At 38.7% G+C, this 14625-nt stretch overlaps 1 protein-coding gene across 4 annotated transcripts in view; it reads right to left on the reverse strand.

Annotated features, from left to right (window-relative positions):
- Positions 1-14625, reverse strand: part of MID1 (midline 1) — a 249045-nt gene that overhangs the window by 33353 nt on the left and 201067 nt on the right. For all 4 annotated transcript variants that reach the window (XM_072994376.2, XM_072994377.2, XM_072994375.2 and 1 more), the window contains exon 3: positions 6930-7025. In XM_072994376.2, the coding sequence (XP_072850477.1) occupies positions 6930-7025 (96 nt within the window). The remainder of the gene's footprint in view (positions 1-6929; positions 7026-14625) is intronic.

Consider the following 14625-nt stretch of genomic DNA (forward strand, 5'->3'; position numbering starts at 1 on the left):
TCTTCGGGCTGCCTCTCTGTCCGCTCCGATCTCCAGCCCGGGTTGCCAGGGCTGGAGATCGGAGCGGACAGAGAGGCAGCCCGAAGCTCGAAGGGGTTTGCGAAGCTGGCTTTCTAGCCAGCTTCGCAAACACCCTCCCCGCTGCCCGTCAGCTGTTCTTCGGGCTGCCTCTCTGTCCGCTCCGATCTCCAGCCCGGGTTGCCAGGGCTGGAGATCCGAGCGGACAGAGAGGCAGCCCGAAGCTCGAAGGGGTTTGCGAAGCTGTCTTTCTAGCCAGCTTCGCAAACACCCTCCCCGCCGCCCGTCAGCTGTTCTTCGGGCTGCCTCTCTGTCCGCTCCGATCTCCAGCCCGGGTTGCCAGGGCTGGAGATCGGAGCGGACAGAGAGGCAGCCCGAAGCTCGAAGGGGTTTGCGAAGCTGTCTTTCTAGCCAGCTTCGCAAACACCCTCCCCGCTGCCCGTCAGCTGTTCTTCGGGCTGCCTCTCTGTCCGCTCGGATCTCCAGCCCGGGTTGCCAGGGCTGGAGATCGGAGCGGACAGAGAGGCAGCCCGAAGCTCGAAGGGGTTTGCGAAGCTGTCTTTCTAGCCAGCTTCGCAAACACCCTCCCCGCTGCCCGTCAGCTGTTCTTCGGGCTGCCTCTCTGTCCGCTCCGATCTCCAGCCCTGGCAACCCGGGCTGGAGATCGGAGCGCACAGAGAGGTAGCCCGAAGAACAGCTGATGGGCGGCGGGGAGGGGTTTGCGAAACTGGCTCGAAAGCCAGCTTCGCAAAAAAAACCCACCCATCAGCTGTTCTTCGGGGCTCGCTCTCTCCACCCCCTGAAACACAGCTGATCAGTGGGGGCTTTGTGATGATCGTGGGGAAGCGCTTCCCCACAATCATCGCAAAGCGATTTTCCCCCATTTAAAACATCGTAATGCGATCGCTTTTGCGATCGCAAAAGATGAATCGTTATACGGATTCATCGTTAAACGGGGCATTCGTTAAACGAGGCACCACTGTACATGCTTTTCATTAATCCCTAACACATTTTAAAACAAGCCCCTCCTCCAAATTGCACACAGATAGGGCTCAGTTAATGAAAAATGAGACAGAATTCAATCCTCTGTCCTTCATTTGTCAAATTATAAGGAGCAGTATATGAGTTCCCAATAACAATGTGTGATGTGTTCTGTCTTAGGAACTCCATGAAAAAAAAAAAAGAGTTCATACTGATAGTTCCTGCCAGCTTGGAAAATAAATAACTGGCTAACAGATTTGAAATGTAAGACAGAATTTGAGTAGACACACATATAAGAAATCCAGGGTTGCAGCAAATAGCAGACTCATCTTTTAAAATTTTCACTGGTGAAGAACCTTCCAATCCACCCACAATGACCAACAATGTATTGGAAGGCAGAGAAACCCATGACATCAGTGTCTCATAGATTTTATCTAAAGCTAAACTTCTACTGTTGTTACAGCCCTTTTTAATACTTGCTTTCAGGGAAAGATTAGAGGTGTGAAAAATATAGATGTGATATATAGCTGTAGGCTCCAGTCTCAGAAATCCATGTGTTTAATGCAATATCTGAAAAGTAGAAGGCATCCGTGTAAAGCTATACATACATAGGTGCTCCAGGATGTCGGAAATCTTGTTTGTACTGCATCTGACCATGTTGAGAGCCTACACATACATAGCAGTATGCACGAAGGCTCCTTCTTTGGGCACAACATCAAACTTCCGGATGTCTGGGCAGAGGGCCAACAGGCATGGTCCTGCTTTCCCTTCCAAGCATTCAGTCAGACTACAGAAGAAGACCATGTAAAAAGAGCTATTGTTTCTCAGAACATGGCACTTTGACCTAAGTGCTTCTTATGCATAACAGCATATGTATGTGCTTGTCCTTAGCCAGGGGTTTCAGCTTCAATGCTACACTAAAAACAGTTATTACATGCCCCTGCTAGAACACTGGCTCTACGTGAGCCAAAGCATGGCATACATGCCTGGGTCATATATATACTATGTCTGCACAATCTACTCTCTTTTCTTACATGTGTGGACATGCATGTTATATGCACCAGTTCCCTCTGATGACCTACTCTGAGGTGGACAACTTGTAGCACTTCAGATATTGCTCAACAAAAACTTCCATCAGCTGCATCTGGCATATTTAACAGTGAAGGACAATGAGAACTGCAAACCAACAACATGGGGGGAGGGTGGGAGGAGTTATATGTCCCTCTTCTAGTAGGCCAGGAGTGAGCAGCACTGACTAGGGCTAACAAGAGGAACAATCTAAGAATAGCTGGAAGTAAGTCAAAGATTAAATTACTTGCTCTGCCACTTTTAGTCTACATGTCAGAAAAATGTGTGACTAGCCCCAAACAAAGCTCTAATTGTTCATAAACAATATTTGGGTTCTTTAAGACATGCATATTTTTAAAAATAACTTTTATTTAGTTTTCAATTGTTTTATTTTATTTTATTTTTTACTTAGAAAACTCTCTGCAGCTGTATGGCTTTCATGCTGCAATGTATTGGCTTCCTGGTATGTAAGGTGAGCACAGATTCTCTGAGTTTGCTGCCTTGGCCAATTCCATCTGTCTTAGCTAAAGAAAACTTCTGCCACTTACCCTGTGTAGTTTTCATAAGTATAATTAAATCAAATGTCAGGAACAGCAGTCAGACACAGTGAAAACATAATCAGCTACTTGTTTACTTTTCTGACAGATTCATTAAAGGAATGCTGATATTAGGAACAAAATGAATGAATTAACCTATCCCTATAGAATAATAATAATGTAGTAGTTACGCACTTTAAAGATTTTATATACTTTGAAACTTGGTAGGGAGGCCAGGCTGGTCCCCACCCTGCTGTCTTTCTATTGGCAGTCAAAGACCCTTTGATTTAAACTGGCTTTTGGCAACTGAGGCTGCTGAAGACCAGGCATAAAGGCATCTGCTGCTCTACTCTGAAAGTACTTTTAATCTGTTTTTAATTCACCTGCTGTATAAATATGAAAGTTTTCTTGAACGCTTTCACGGCCGGGATCCAATGGTTGTTCTAGGTTTTCTGGGTTGTTTGGCCATGTTCTTAAGGTTTTTCTTTCTAATGTTTCGCCAGTCTCTCTGGCCAGCATCTTCAGAGGACAGGAGTCCTCTGCTGGCCGCAGAGACTGGTGAAACATTAGGAAGAAAAACCCTCCTTATCAAAACAATACATCCACAACAAAACACATTAATCAACCATCTCCAGATTAGGACAATAGCCTACCTGACAAATTAGCCTTCTCACAGCCATAAATACTCCACCCACTCTCAAGCCTACCCCAGAGCACAGTTTGCTGTCCTCTGAAGATGCCAGCCACAGAGACTGGCGAAACGTTCATTGCTATGCGATTTTGTCGTTAAACGGGGCGCCCGTTAAGCAAGGCACCACTGTATTAGACAAAACAAAACGACAAAAATGTAGAGGCACCTTAAAGACTAACTGCTATATTTTAATGTGAGCTTTCGCGGACCAAGTCTGTTTTCTCAGACCTAAAGACCAGGATATTTATGCAAGAACCCATGACTGTGGGAGTACAGAGGATATGGATAAGAGTCGAAGGGCAATGATTTGTTAGTAATGGAAGAGGATGATCAAGCTGTGAATGATTTCCATTACCAGTCAACAAGGCATTGTTGACACAACTGGGAAACAGTTTTGTGGTGCTCCCCCCCAAAAATGGTCATTGTTGTTGTTCTGACTTATATGCTGCCCCATAGTGCTACAATACAATTAAGCAGACAACATTTTGCTAATTTTACCAACCTTGAAAGGTCATTCAAAGAGTGTCAAGATAGACTGAAAATATTCTGAAACAGGTGAGTGGTCTCAGTTGTGGGCTGAAGGTGACAGCCTGCTGTGTTCCACCATTTTCTCTTCTGGGTCTGTCTTCTGAGTATTTGTCTTGCCCAGTTAATTTGTTCTTTAACCATACTGGATGAGTATCATAGTCTGGTACTCATCCAATAAAAAAGAAATGCCTTTTGTAGATCCTTCAGTTTGGAGTAGATTGGTCCAGGCTGAGTTCACATTAGTCCCCCCACCCCCCTCCGACATATCCATGAGTGGCCTGTTCCAGGATCAAACCACTGATACCTGAAACCATGGATATGAGGGAACAAATAACAATAAATACTGTTCAGATTACTTTAGGTACTTAACAGGAGCTTGTTAGGGTTGCTGATTTGGTATTAATACAAATAACGCTTGGACTTTTAAAAGACTGCAGCACCTATAATTCATCAACCAGCATGACTATTGCCTATTTCAGCCAAGCAATTCTGTCTGTGTTTTTGTTAAAAATAACAGCTGTAAGCTCTGTATACACTGGGACTAACACCTAGATGTTGACCAAAATGGCATAAAAGATCTTCCATAAATAAAATCTATATTCAAGTGAACTGAACAATTTTGTTACATTTATTCACAACTGACCTGTTTAAAGGAAATATTTAAATATCACTTATAAATATGGGTTTGGATTTCTCTCGTCATAGTAGCACTTAAACAAGGTGAATTCAACTTCCTCGTTTTGATTTTATGGGAGAATAGGATTAAGTGATACATGAGCTACGCAGCTGTTATTCTTTGGCAACTGAGAACAATCTGTAAAATTAAGATCAAAGGGAAATAACACATCTGCTTTCAGTATGTCAGCTGTATCTGTAAAATTAAATAATTGCTGGGTTTGAGATAAAATTAAAAAGGAGGGTTCTTTGTGTGTTGATTATAAAAGATATAAAATTAAGCCAACGAGGAGGAAAATTATAAAAACAATATCTCCTCCAGAAATTAGAAAGAGAAAATGGCTGAAGTCCAGCTGACTGGCAAGCACTTTAAAGTCCCACAGATATCAGTAACACGTATAACAAAATTCTAAAGTTCACCCAAGCATACACTAGTGTGTGGGCCTTGATTAATTTGATTTTGTCATAAGCACTCCCAAGATGTTTATGGAATGCAGCTCCCATTAGACTCGACCAGCATGTCTAATGGTTAAAAATTATTGGAGTTGCAGTCCCAAACATCTGGAAAAGAAGGCTAGGGAATACTGGTTTAACAGGAAGCAATATGCTCTGGCAATATAGGCCTGACCAATTCTGCAAGATGTCTAATTCTATGAAAACAGCACTTTGTATTAGCATGTTTTATCTTAATATACTGAGATACGAACAATCTTTTCTGCTTCCACATGTGCCCCCCTTAGCTTGACTCTCTGTATCAGTCTTGAAACAAACTAGGAAGTTTTCCATTAACTGTTCTTTCCCACTTAGTCTGAACTTGGAATTGATAGTTATCAGCTTGAGAAAAGCTAAGATGTTAAACTAGCATGATATAATTATCTGATCTGTCCCAGGGATGACAGTTTCAAAATGATTTCAGTTACCATTTGAAAAGATTATAATTAGTTTAAAAATGAAATGAAATAAGCGAGAGACGTCTGGTTTATTTGCCAGCTCACACCAAGAGCAAAGTAAAGGGTCTGACTGCACGAACAAAAATTCTGTTTGTTTCTCAGCTTATTAAATCTTCTCCTTGGTACAAAATGTTTTTTTTTTGGCCAATCTTGAAGATAATTTGCCTATTTGTGAGGCTCATTTTTGCAAAATTCTGCACATGTACAAAATTTAGCACATTGCCTTGTTGTGTGGATTATCAAAAACAGAAGCACTGGGTAGGTTGATTGAATTGGTCTCAGCCATCATTCTGTCCTTCTGTGTCTGCTGTGTATGTTTGTGCATGTGTTTAAGTTTACAAAGGGAAAAGACACTAGAGATGTTCTGTGCCAACTGCACAAACCACAAGGAAGAAAAGAAAAAAATACTGCTTGGATTTTTCTCAAGCCAAAGGAAATATCTAGTTCAAAGACCTGTGAATCATCAGGAGGTTTTCTCACCTTGAGAAGACAGCCTGTTTCAAATATAAATTAAACAGGTAAAATTTCTTTCTGCGCCTGTTGCTGTGTCTCAACAAACATGCAAAAGATTAAATTAATCATGACTTCCACACTTTGCAGTAAGGGCTACTTGGATTGTTGGTTCCTTGTCAAAAACATCATGCTCTTTAGGAGAAGGCACATTTATCTGACACATGACTTTGCACTTCTTACTGATTGCTTACAGCAAAGTTGTGATATTAGCCGAATAATAGTTATCCGCAAGGTATAAATGTCAGTGTGGAACTACATTTGACTTCTCTTATGCTCATCTTATACTTAGCTGAGAATATTACATGCATAATGAAAAGAATCATTCTTCCCCACCTTGGGCAACCCAGGTGCTCTTGGTCTGCAATTCTCGGAAGCCTTCACCACAAGCTGTGCTGTACGGGGTTTCTGGGAGTCCAAGAAGACCTGGGTTACCCAAGGTTGGGACCCACTGTTCCAGAGTAGCCATTCAAAAGTCTGACCTGAATGCAAACATGCTTATATCACCTTCTTCATTAGAAAATGTAATCAGATTTTCATTAGCACAACTGAGGATGATATGCTACCAAAGCCAAGTATGAATGTGGGATAGATACATTTGGGAGCAAACTTGCACAACATAGGGCAAAATTTATAACAGGTTCTGTCCTGTAGAATGTGTGAAATCGCCCATAAACAGACATTTCAACATAACTGTGGGGGCATTTTTTTTCATTTTGAAATGTTACATGAGATTTATAATGTTTCCTGGATAGCTATGTAAATAGGATACTAAATTTCCTATTGAGTCCAATTCAGCTCATAAAAAGATACTAATTCAGCTCATAAAAAGATACTAATATCTATGTAAAACTTCCATTTGGGATATTTTTTAAAGTCCAGCTATGAGAAGAGAACACTGCAACTGGAGAAGTGATTTAGATAAACAATCCAGGTGGCAAATATCTAGTAACTAGCACAATCAATACTCACCTCCACATGTTGGCAGGTTTGAATTAATTTAGCCAAGAGTGTTTCCAGTTCAGTATTTCTCTTGATAAGGTTTGTGAGATTACTTTCCAAATTTTGCTGTTAAGAAAAGAAGACAGCACAAATCAGTGATTTTATAGTGCACAACAAACAGCACTTTAATAAAATACATTAATGGATGGGAAAGCATCTACCTCAAGAAATTAGTGTAATAAATCAGTGTACAGGTTTTTTGGGGGGTACGTCCATATTTTTGATTGTAACAAACATTAAAATAATTTCAGCTGTGAATTTCTCAATGTATATGGGCATGGCAAGTGGAACTAGACCACACAGGGAAAGAATATTTCAACTGAATTACAAATATTCAAGAACATAGCACAGACCAGAAATTTCAACTTTGTGTAATTAATGTGCATGGCAAGTGTAGACATGAGATTTTGACCATTGCTACTTGGTGTGTTTCATCACTTCTGCATTCAAACACATCCGTACACGTATACTCCACCAACACAGAAATATAAGGACTTTGGTAGGAGAAGTAGTGAACCCATGACAGATTGTATACTATCCTAGATGAAATGACTCAAAAAGACAAGCAAAGCACCAATAAAGCATATGCATTTTAATTTTAGCCAAGGACACAAGCAAAAATCAGTCCAAAGAGAAGCAAATCTTGACAGTAAAGAACTTACCTTTTAGTTTAACAAAAATGGTTAAGAAAGAAAATACTAATTTGGATAACCACTGTTAAGAGCTGGACCAACAACTTGTACTGCTACAATTAATTTCTATTAGAAGAAATAGAGAAAGATAAGATAGAAGCAGGAAATAATGTTTTGCTAAATCAGGAGGAACTATAAGTATCCATTTTGGGACTGGCTGAGGGAACTTAGTCATCATGTGTCAAAGATGAACTGAGTGGAAGTGTTCAAATACTGAAAGACAATAAAAATCAGTAATAAATTTTGGTTGCATAGTTCAGTGAGATGGAGATTGAGGGTTTGGTTCCCTACTGTATTTCCCAGGAGAAGAGCCACCCTGTGTAGCCTTGGGCATGCACCACAATTCCAGAACATCTTGCCCTCCAGAACAGTGTGTTTTCCTCCAAGGCTTTAGACTGGTCAATTTAATTTAACCCTTATGTGACTTAATGAGGGTTAAGTAACTAGAGTGACTTTGTTGGCAAGGAAGGTATCTGCATGAATCTGGAGATCTAAGAACTGATGGTCTATGAGCTAACACTCACAGAAGGGCAGTTGCTGTTCAACTACGCACTTCTACAATGAAAGTTATTAGTCTGTTTGATACACTTCTTCAGAAGTTTGACCTCCAGCTTGTTAGTCTTTACTTCATTAATGTTTTCACATGCATGAATGAATGGGTGTAACTTTTACTTACTGTAAGAGACCACCGATCAATAACAGAACATATGCTTTGCATGCAAAAATTCCAGATCCAAACCCTGGCCTCTCCAGTTTGCAGAATTAGATAGCAATTGGGAAGAAAAGCTTCTCCCTAAAATCCTAGAAAGTAATTACCAATAAGAGGAATAGTGAGCTATTGGGCTACATGAAGAAACTGTCCTGAACTAAGGCAGTTTCCTTTGCTCCTCATGTTTAAAAAAGGATTTCTGAGGTCAAGACTTCTGAAGAAGTTTTAGAACTGTTTATTTGTACAATGTTAAATCTTCTTTTAAAGAAGTTGAATGTGTTTACTGCACTATTTTTGCTAACTTGTGTTGTGTTTCTCTCTGGGAAAGCAATCAGCTTTCTAAAAACAAGTTTTTTTTCATTTCCCTAATCCTTCACTGTTCACAAATCTGTTTATCTGCTGTGGGTAATATAAAGGGTACCAGCCAGATTAACTAACAAAAGCATTCAAAAAGCAAGCAGAGACAAACAAAAACCATGTCTCACTTGTACTCCAGAATTAGTACTTCCCATAATTCATAACTAATGGTAGTTTTCATATTAAACCCCTGGCCTCTCTAGTTAACAAGTTTAGGATATACAATAATAATAGGAAATAGGAGTTTCAGCTGCATTTAGTCAGACATACATCTTGCAGTATTTCATAAAATGACTTCTTACAATTTTATACTTCAGCTCTCACATTTCCTTGATACATATAAAATCTGCCTATATTTCATTCACATTTCACAATGGTTCTCTCCACATAGCAAACTACTGATTCAACAAATGGAGTTTTTTAAAGTGGTGTTATTTTCTCAAAAGAAAAGTTAATGCAGAGACTGGAAGTAATTAGGTACTGAAATCTAGTAGCGAGTCACCAACAGAGGAAGTCTATTGAATCAATAAAACCTATATGATAGGTATTGACTCAGCAAATTCCTACTGATTCAATAGACCTACTTTAGCTGCCATCAGTGCCCTTTCTAATTTATTTTAAATAAAGCAGTAAATACTACTTGATTTCAACCACTGAATTATTTGCAATTAATTAATTTCCCCAGTAATACATATATAACTGCATGGATTTAGAGCTGCAACCCTGAGAGAGAGATAACACCACTGCTTTTCAGAGTAGTTTTAACTGTTTTGGTTTTGCTAAATGTAAGGATCCTAGATATTGGCTTGTTATTTATGATATGCTTCCAGTAAACAAAAACATGAATAACTATAATGTTTCTGATCTAATTATGCTTGCAAATAATATCATTAACTTTTTTTTTCCTGAAGGAGAAAAAGAAAGCTGTACTACCAATTTGTAAAAGAATAGGACATTATTTAATTTGAATCAATAGAACTCAGAGTTTCCCCCTGCTTCTTGCAGCATTCCCCAGTTAAATAAAATTCTATAAAGACAAGTGTTTGTTTCCTTTAAAAATTCTAATAAGAAAAAGGATGATACTCTTCAAGTACAACTTTTTTTCTTCTTCCTGAAAGGAGCTCAATGTTCTTTTAGTTCTGTGCTGAATCACCAGTAATTTAATCTGTGTTTCTTTGGAACAAATGGAATTCCTTTCTCCCAAGTGCATATTTTTCCTAGAAAACCTTAACAAAATTAAATTATTTTATGTTCCTTTGACTGTTTGGATAGAACTGACTCCTTTTGTTTCATACTGCCTTTGAGTTAGATTATCTATACTGTACATATTTTACTGGTATTACCTTTTCTGTTCCCCTTTTGTGCACTGCAACATTTGTATTAAATTAAATCTGATACTTCTGTTCTATCAGCACTTGCACTAGGGCACAGTGTTGACTTCAATGGGCAGTTCTCTGAATCATGACTCTGCAACATAGTCTGAAGGAACGTCTGTGTATATAAAAGTGAGATCTGACCATATAGGGCACAGAGGCAGTACTTTTTATTAATTTTATCTTTATACCACACCTTGCCACTACTTTGGGCAGTTTCCAGTAATAAAACAAAGAAAAACCAAATCCCACCCAATTCGAAAAATATAAATGAAGGAATATAATATAAAAAGACCACAAATCTACAATATTCAACATTTCTCTCTTCTATCAGTACTTAATCTAGGCTTCCTTTTTGGCTGGGAACTTTTTAGTTTTTGTTGGACTCTGAAGGATACCATATGCAGGGCACCATCTACAAGAAAGAATGGACAATTAACATCTTCCAAACAGGATTGCAAACTGAGGACACCATCTCCCTCCAGCCAATACTGTTAACTGAGCTGCAACTGGCTTCCCCTATTGAGTGGTCTAACTTTTATCCCAACTCTTTTGATGGGCCTTAGTCCCATTTCTGTGTAACCCTGATCTCCAGCCAAAAAAGAGAATACCTGGCAGCCCTTTGTTTGGAGACTATTCAGTCACCAGCCACTTGGGGATGGTGGCTTGCATTTGCAGCCCCTGTTTTGAAACTCACTTTAACTAAGGAACCTGGCAGGGCCATTCTACTATGATTTTTGGAGCTTTTCATCTTTTTTTTTTCTGTGTCATTCACAAGACAATGATTCTTAGCCCATGGAAGACCTATATGGGTCAAACACTAGCATGTGTTTGTGATTTTTTTTTGTGGTCTTATAAAGCACTGGATTGTGTACCAGGACCACTTGGCTTTTATTTATTTATTTTACTTTTTTTTAATGATCAAGATGGTATTTTTACAAATAAATGTGACATATTTTAGAACATTCCATTTCTTCCAAAGCAATAAAATTCTCCTTTTTACACAACTAGAACAGGCTTCAAATATTTGTTGCTGCAACCGTTATTTGTGGCTAAGACCCATCTAACTCATTACGGCTCACTTTTGAGGACATTTGTATTTTATAAGAAAACATAGATAGTCAACCCAGGGTGTGATCACATGGGGAAAGAGATTGTAATTTGGACCATTTCTGGAGTGGTATGGTGTCGTCTATTTCCTGCTGAACACACAATGATCCAAATCTGTGTCCAAGCTGGACCTTTTTTGGTCCAGCTGTAGGGCTCCTACCTTTGTGGGCTGGGCTGGAGTGATTTCTCAGGAGATGGAAGGGTCGCTGTAGGGAGACTGCTCCCATTAAATCAACCATTTATGGTGCAATCAGGTGCATGCTTTTGCAGGCATGTGATCATAACCACAACCTAATTCCACCCAGAACACCTCATTTTGGAACTTGCCACCAGCAGAAACACTGTTAAGTGGTTTTTACTGTGCGTTTGGAGCTCTATGTGGAGTCTACAGTGTAGGAGTGCTGTTCCAGTGGAAGAGTGGTGCTTCGGCCATATCCAGTGGTCCTAAACCTTGCCAGAGATTTGGATTGCTCTGTATTTTACACATATCCTATCTTTCATTATGGCAGAACCTTGTTGAACTTTATTATCCTGTTCTGTGTCCCACACTTGGCACCACACACCAAAGGCAAAATGAACCCCTGGAAAAGTTATGAGTAACCCAGATTTTGGGAAAAGAGCCAGTGGTACAATAAAGATTTTTGAGGAAGAGGTTTTAAGAGTGATCAGAACAAATCCAGAATGAGTCTTCCAGCCTTTGCCTGGTATTGTGTGAATCAATGTTATGCTTGAGGTACAGCTCTCACCATAATTTGCTAAACCTCTAATTCACCTTTGTAAAATCCACATTGAAAAAAACAAAAACAAAAAAAAAACAAACCAGAGATACAACATCTCAGCTCTGGGGATTGCTAGATAAAATGTATCAGTTAGATCTATTTCAATCTGGCTTCAGGCCTGATTATGACACAGAGAAAGCTTTGTTACAGCAGATGATCTATACTGGCAACTGGACTTGAGATAAGAGCTTCCTAGTCGCTGCACCTAGGCGAGATTGGCTTTTGGCAATGGAATGGGCTCCAGAGAAGAGAGTTGTTAAATGAACGATGTGGTATTTTTCTGTTCTTTTGTTTAATTAAAAAAAAAACATATTATTGTAACTTTAATTCTTCTTTTAATATTATAATTTATTTGTGTTTTTCCCCAGCTCTCCAATTTTGTAGGCCATATTTAATTCTTGGTTGGTCAAAAGACACAATATAGATGAAATAAATAAATAAAGTAAAACAAATATACCAGGGATTCATAGCTGCACATAGTACAGACATTTAGAAGATGGCTATCTGTGACAAGGATTTATCACTGCACAAACTCAGACTGCATAATATCGTTGCCACATTTATTAATTAGCAACTAACACTACAAGTTTGTAGAAACCTATTTAAAATATTTATATATCTAGATTTACTTATCTAGTGGTAAGACCATTTGAACTCAGTAGGATATATCTGCAAATAGTCATTTATAAGAGTGTGGTGCTAGTTACCAAAGTTTTTGATGGCTCTTGAATCTGCATTTTATCTCTTGGTTGCCTGATCTTGCATTTTTTCTCTTGTTTTACTATAATTGATCATATTTTAACTCTAACCGTCATGCATCATGATGGGAAAAAAGTACTGTATGAGCTTGGAGGTATTTCACTGTACTGAGGGTCAACAACAAGGTGAGTAGCTGGTTAGGGTCAGGACTTGAGTTTTATACATATTTTTAAAGCACTATTTCTTGGCTCCATTGAGAATTCTAATGTCCTCTCCTTGCCCATGAGGTCAACCAAAGGACTAACAGAATATGTTATTTTTCCTTCTCAGCATCATGATTTGATGACAAACAGTATGGGACCTTTTCTTTTTGTCCCAAACAACTTTTCAGTTTGGAAAAAAAAATCACAACACATGACAAATGGCTGAAACCTACTGACATTGCCAGTCTTCATGTGACAATAATATAGGATGACTTACTTTTTAGTTCTAATTCTCTGTGGCTTCTAAAGCAAAAACCTGACTCTAAAGAACTAAAATGCTTTGCAAGATTAACCTGGCAAGAACCTGGACCAGCACTGTATAGGTCTCCAAAATACAATCTCTCCCTATGGTTTCTATTTTATAAAGCAGTTAATATATAAATTTTGCAAGGGGTCAATTCAACCCAAGAGCTAAATACCTGAAACATTTATATTCATGATGCTGGAGAACAATAGCAGTTTTTATATTTATATGACTATACAGAAGACATTTCTGTGCCTTGACTCACTAATATCACATAGCTCAAAGGAAAAAATTCAAAGGTGTAGCATGCAATGAATTAATAGGTTAGGGCTATTTTTTATTAAAAATGTAATATAAAGGATTCTTCCCTCTCAGCATTTTTATTATTTAAATGATTTCTATTTAAATTCATGTATGCTCTATATTAAATAATGTATCCTCCTTAGTTTTCATATGAAATCTTATGCATAATGTTAGGAGAAGCTGAGGAGATCAAGTGGTTGAATGTAGAGACAAACACCAAAAATCTGATCCGTGTCTTGAGCAGACTTTGTAACTTCCTTTCCTAATTGCCTTAAAAGTCATAATATCATCTCAACCTTTTCAAAAAGCTTCTCTGTTCAATGTTGGTTAGGCATCTGGCTGCTGAGTCAGAGGTTGGTAGTTTGATTCCCAGCTGTGCCTTCTTGACAGAGACTGGACTTGATGATCCATAGGGTCTCTTCCAGCTGTGCAGTTCTAAGACGATTATTATTAACAAACAAACAAAAAGCCAGCTTCTTTTCTTATTTCCCAATATGAGCACAGGCAAGGGAAACAAGCAAACAGATACTGATTTTGAACTCTCATGGAACTTTATCCTCCCTCTCCCCAATCTCCCCAACAAAACTGCTGCCCACATATATAATCCTCCCACCATGAGTCAATATGTCCAGAACAAGTGAAGTAATGTAGACTAATTAACCTATATCTGGCTACTACAGTTTGTCATTCTAGCACAGGTTAATATATAAATGACATGAAGACAAATTGTCATCCATTTATGATGGAAGCACAAAAGCCAATATACAGTATCAATGACAAAATCAGTAAGCTAATTGCTGTTTGACTTTACTATCTATTCAGGATATAATTAATGCCTCCATTTAAATGCAGACATACAAAAATAAAATAATGAGATCTTGAGTGCAGTTAATTTGTGTTAAGCCTGGATATCTTATTTGAACACTAAGGATCAAGCTACACCGTTGGTATGAACAAGCTGTGATACATGCATCTGAGGAGGTGGGATATAGTGCACAAAAGCTTGTGCAAAATAAAACGGTTAGCCTTGAAAGTGTTGCAAGACTGTTTTTACTGCAACAGATTATAGACATACAGTATATGGCTACTCATCTGGAAAAAAAAAGCACAGTCATCCAGTATGACTTCTCATAATCT

The sequence above is a fragment of the Pogona vitticeps genome, chromosome 3, assembly GCF_051106095.1.
Source record: "Pogona vitticeps strain Pit_001003342236 chromosome 3, PviZW2.1, whole genome shotgun sequence".
NCBI classification, from domain to species: Eukaryota; Metazoa; Chordata; class Lepidosauria; order Squamata; family Agamidae; genus Pogona; species Pogona vitticeps.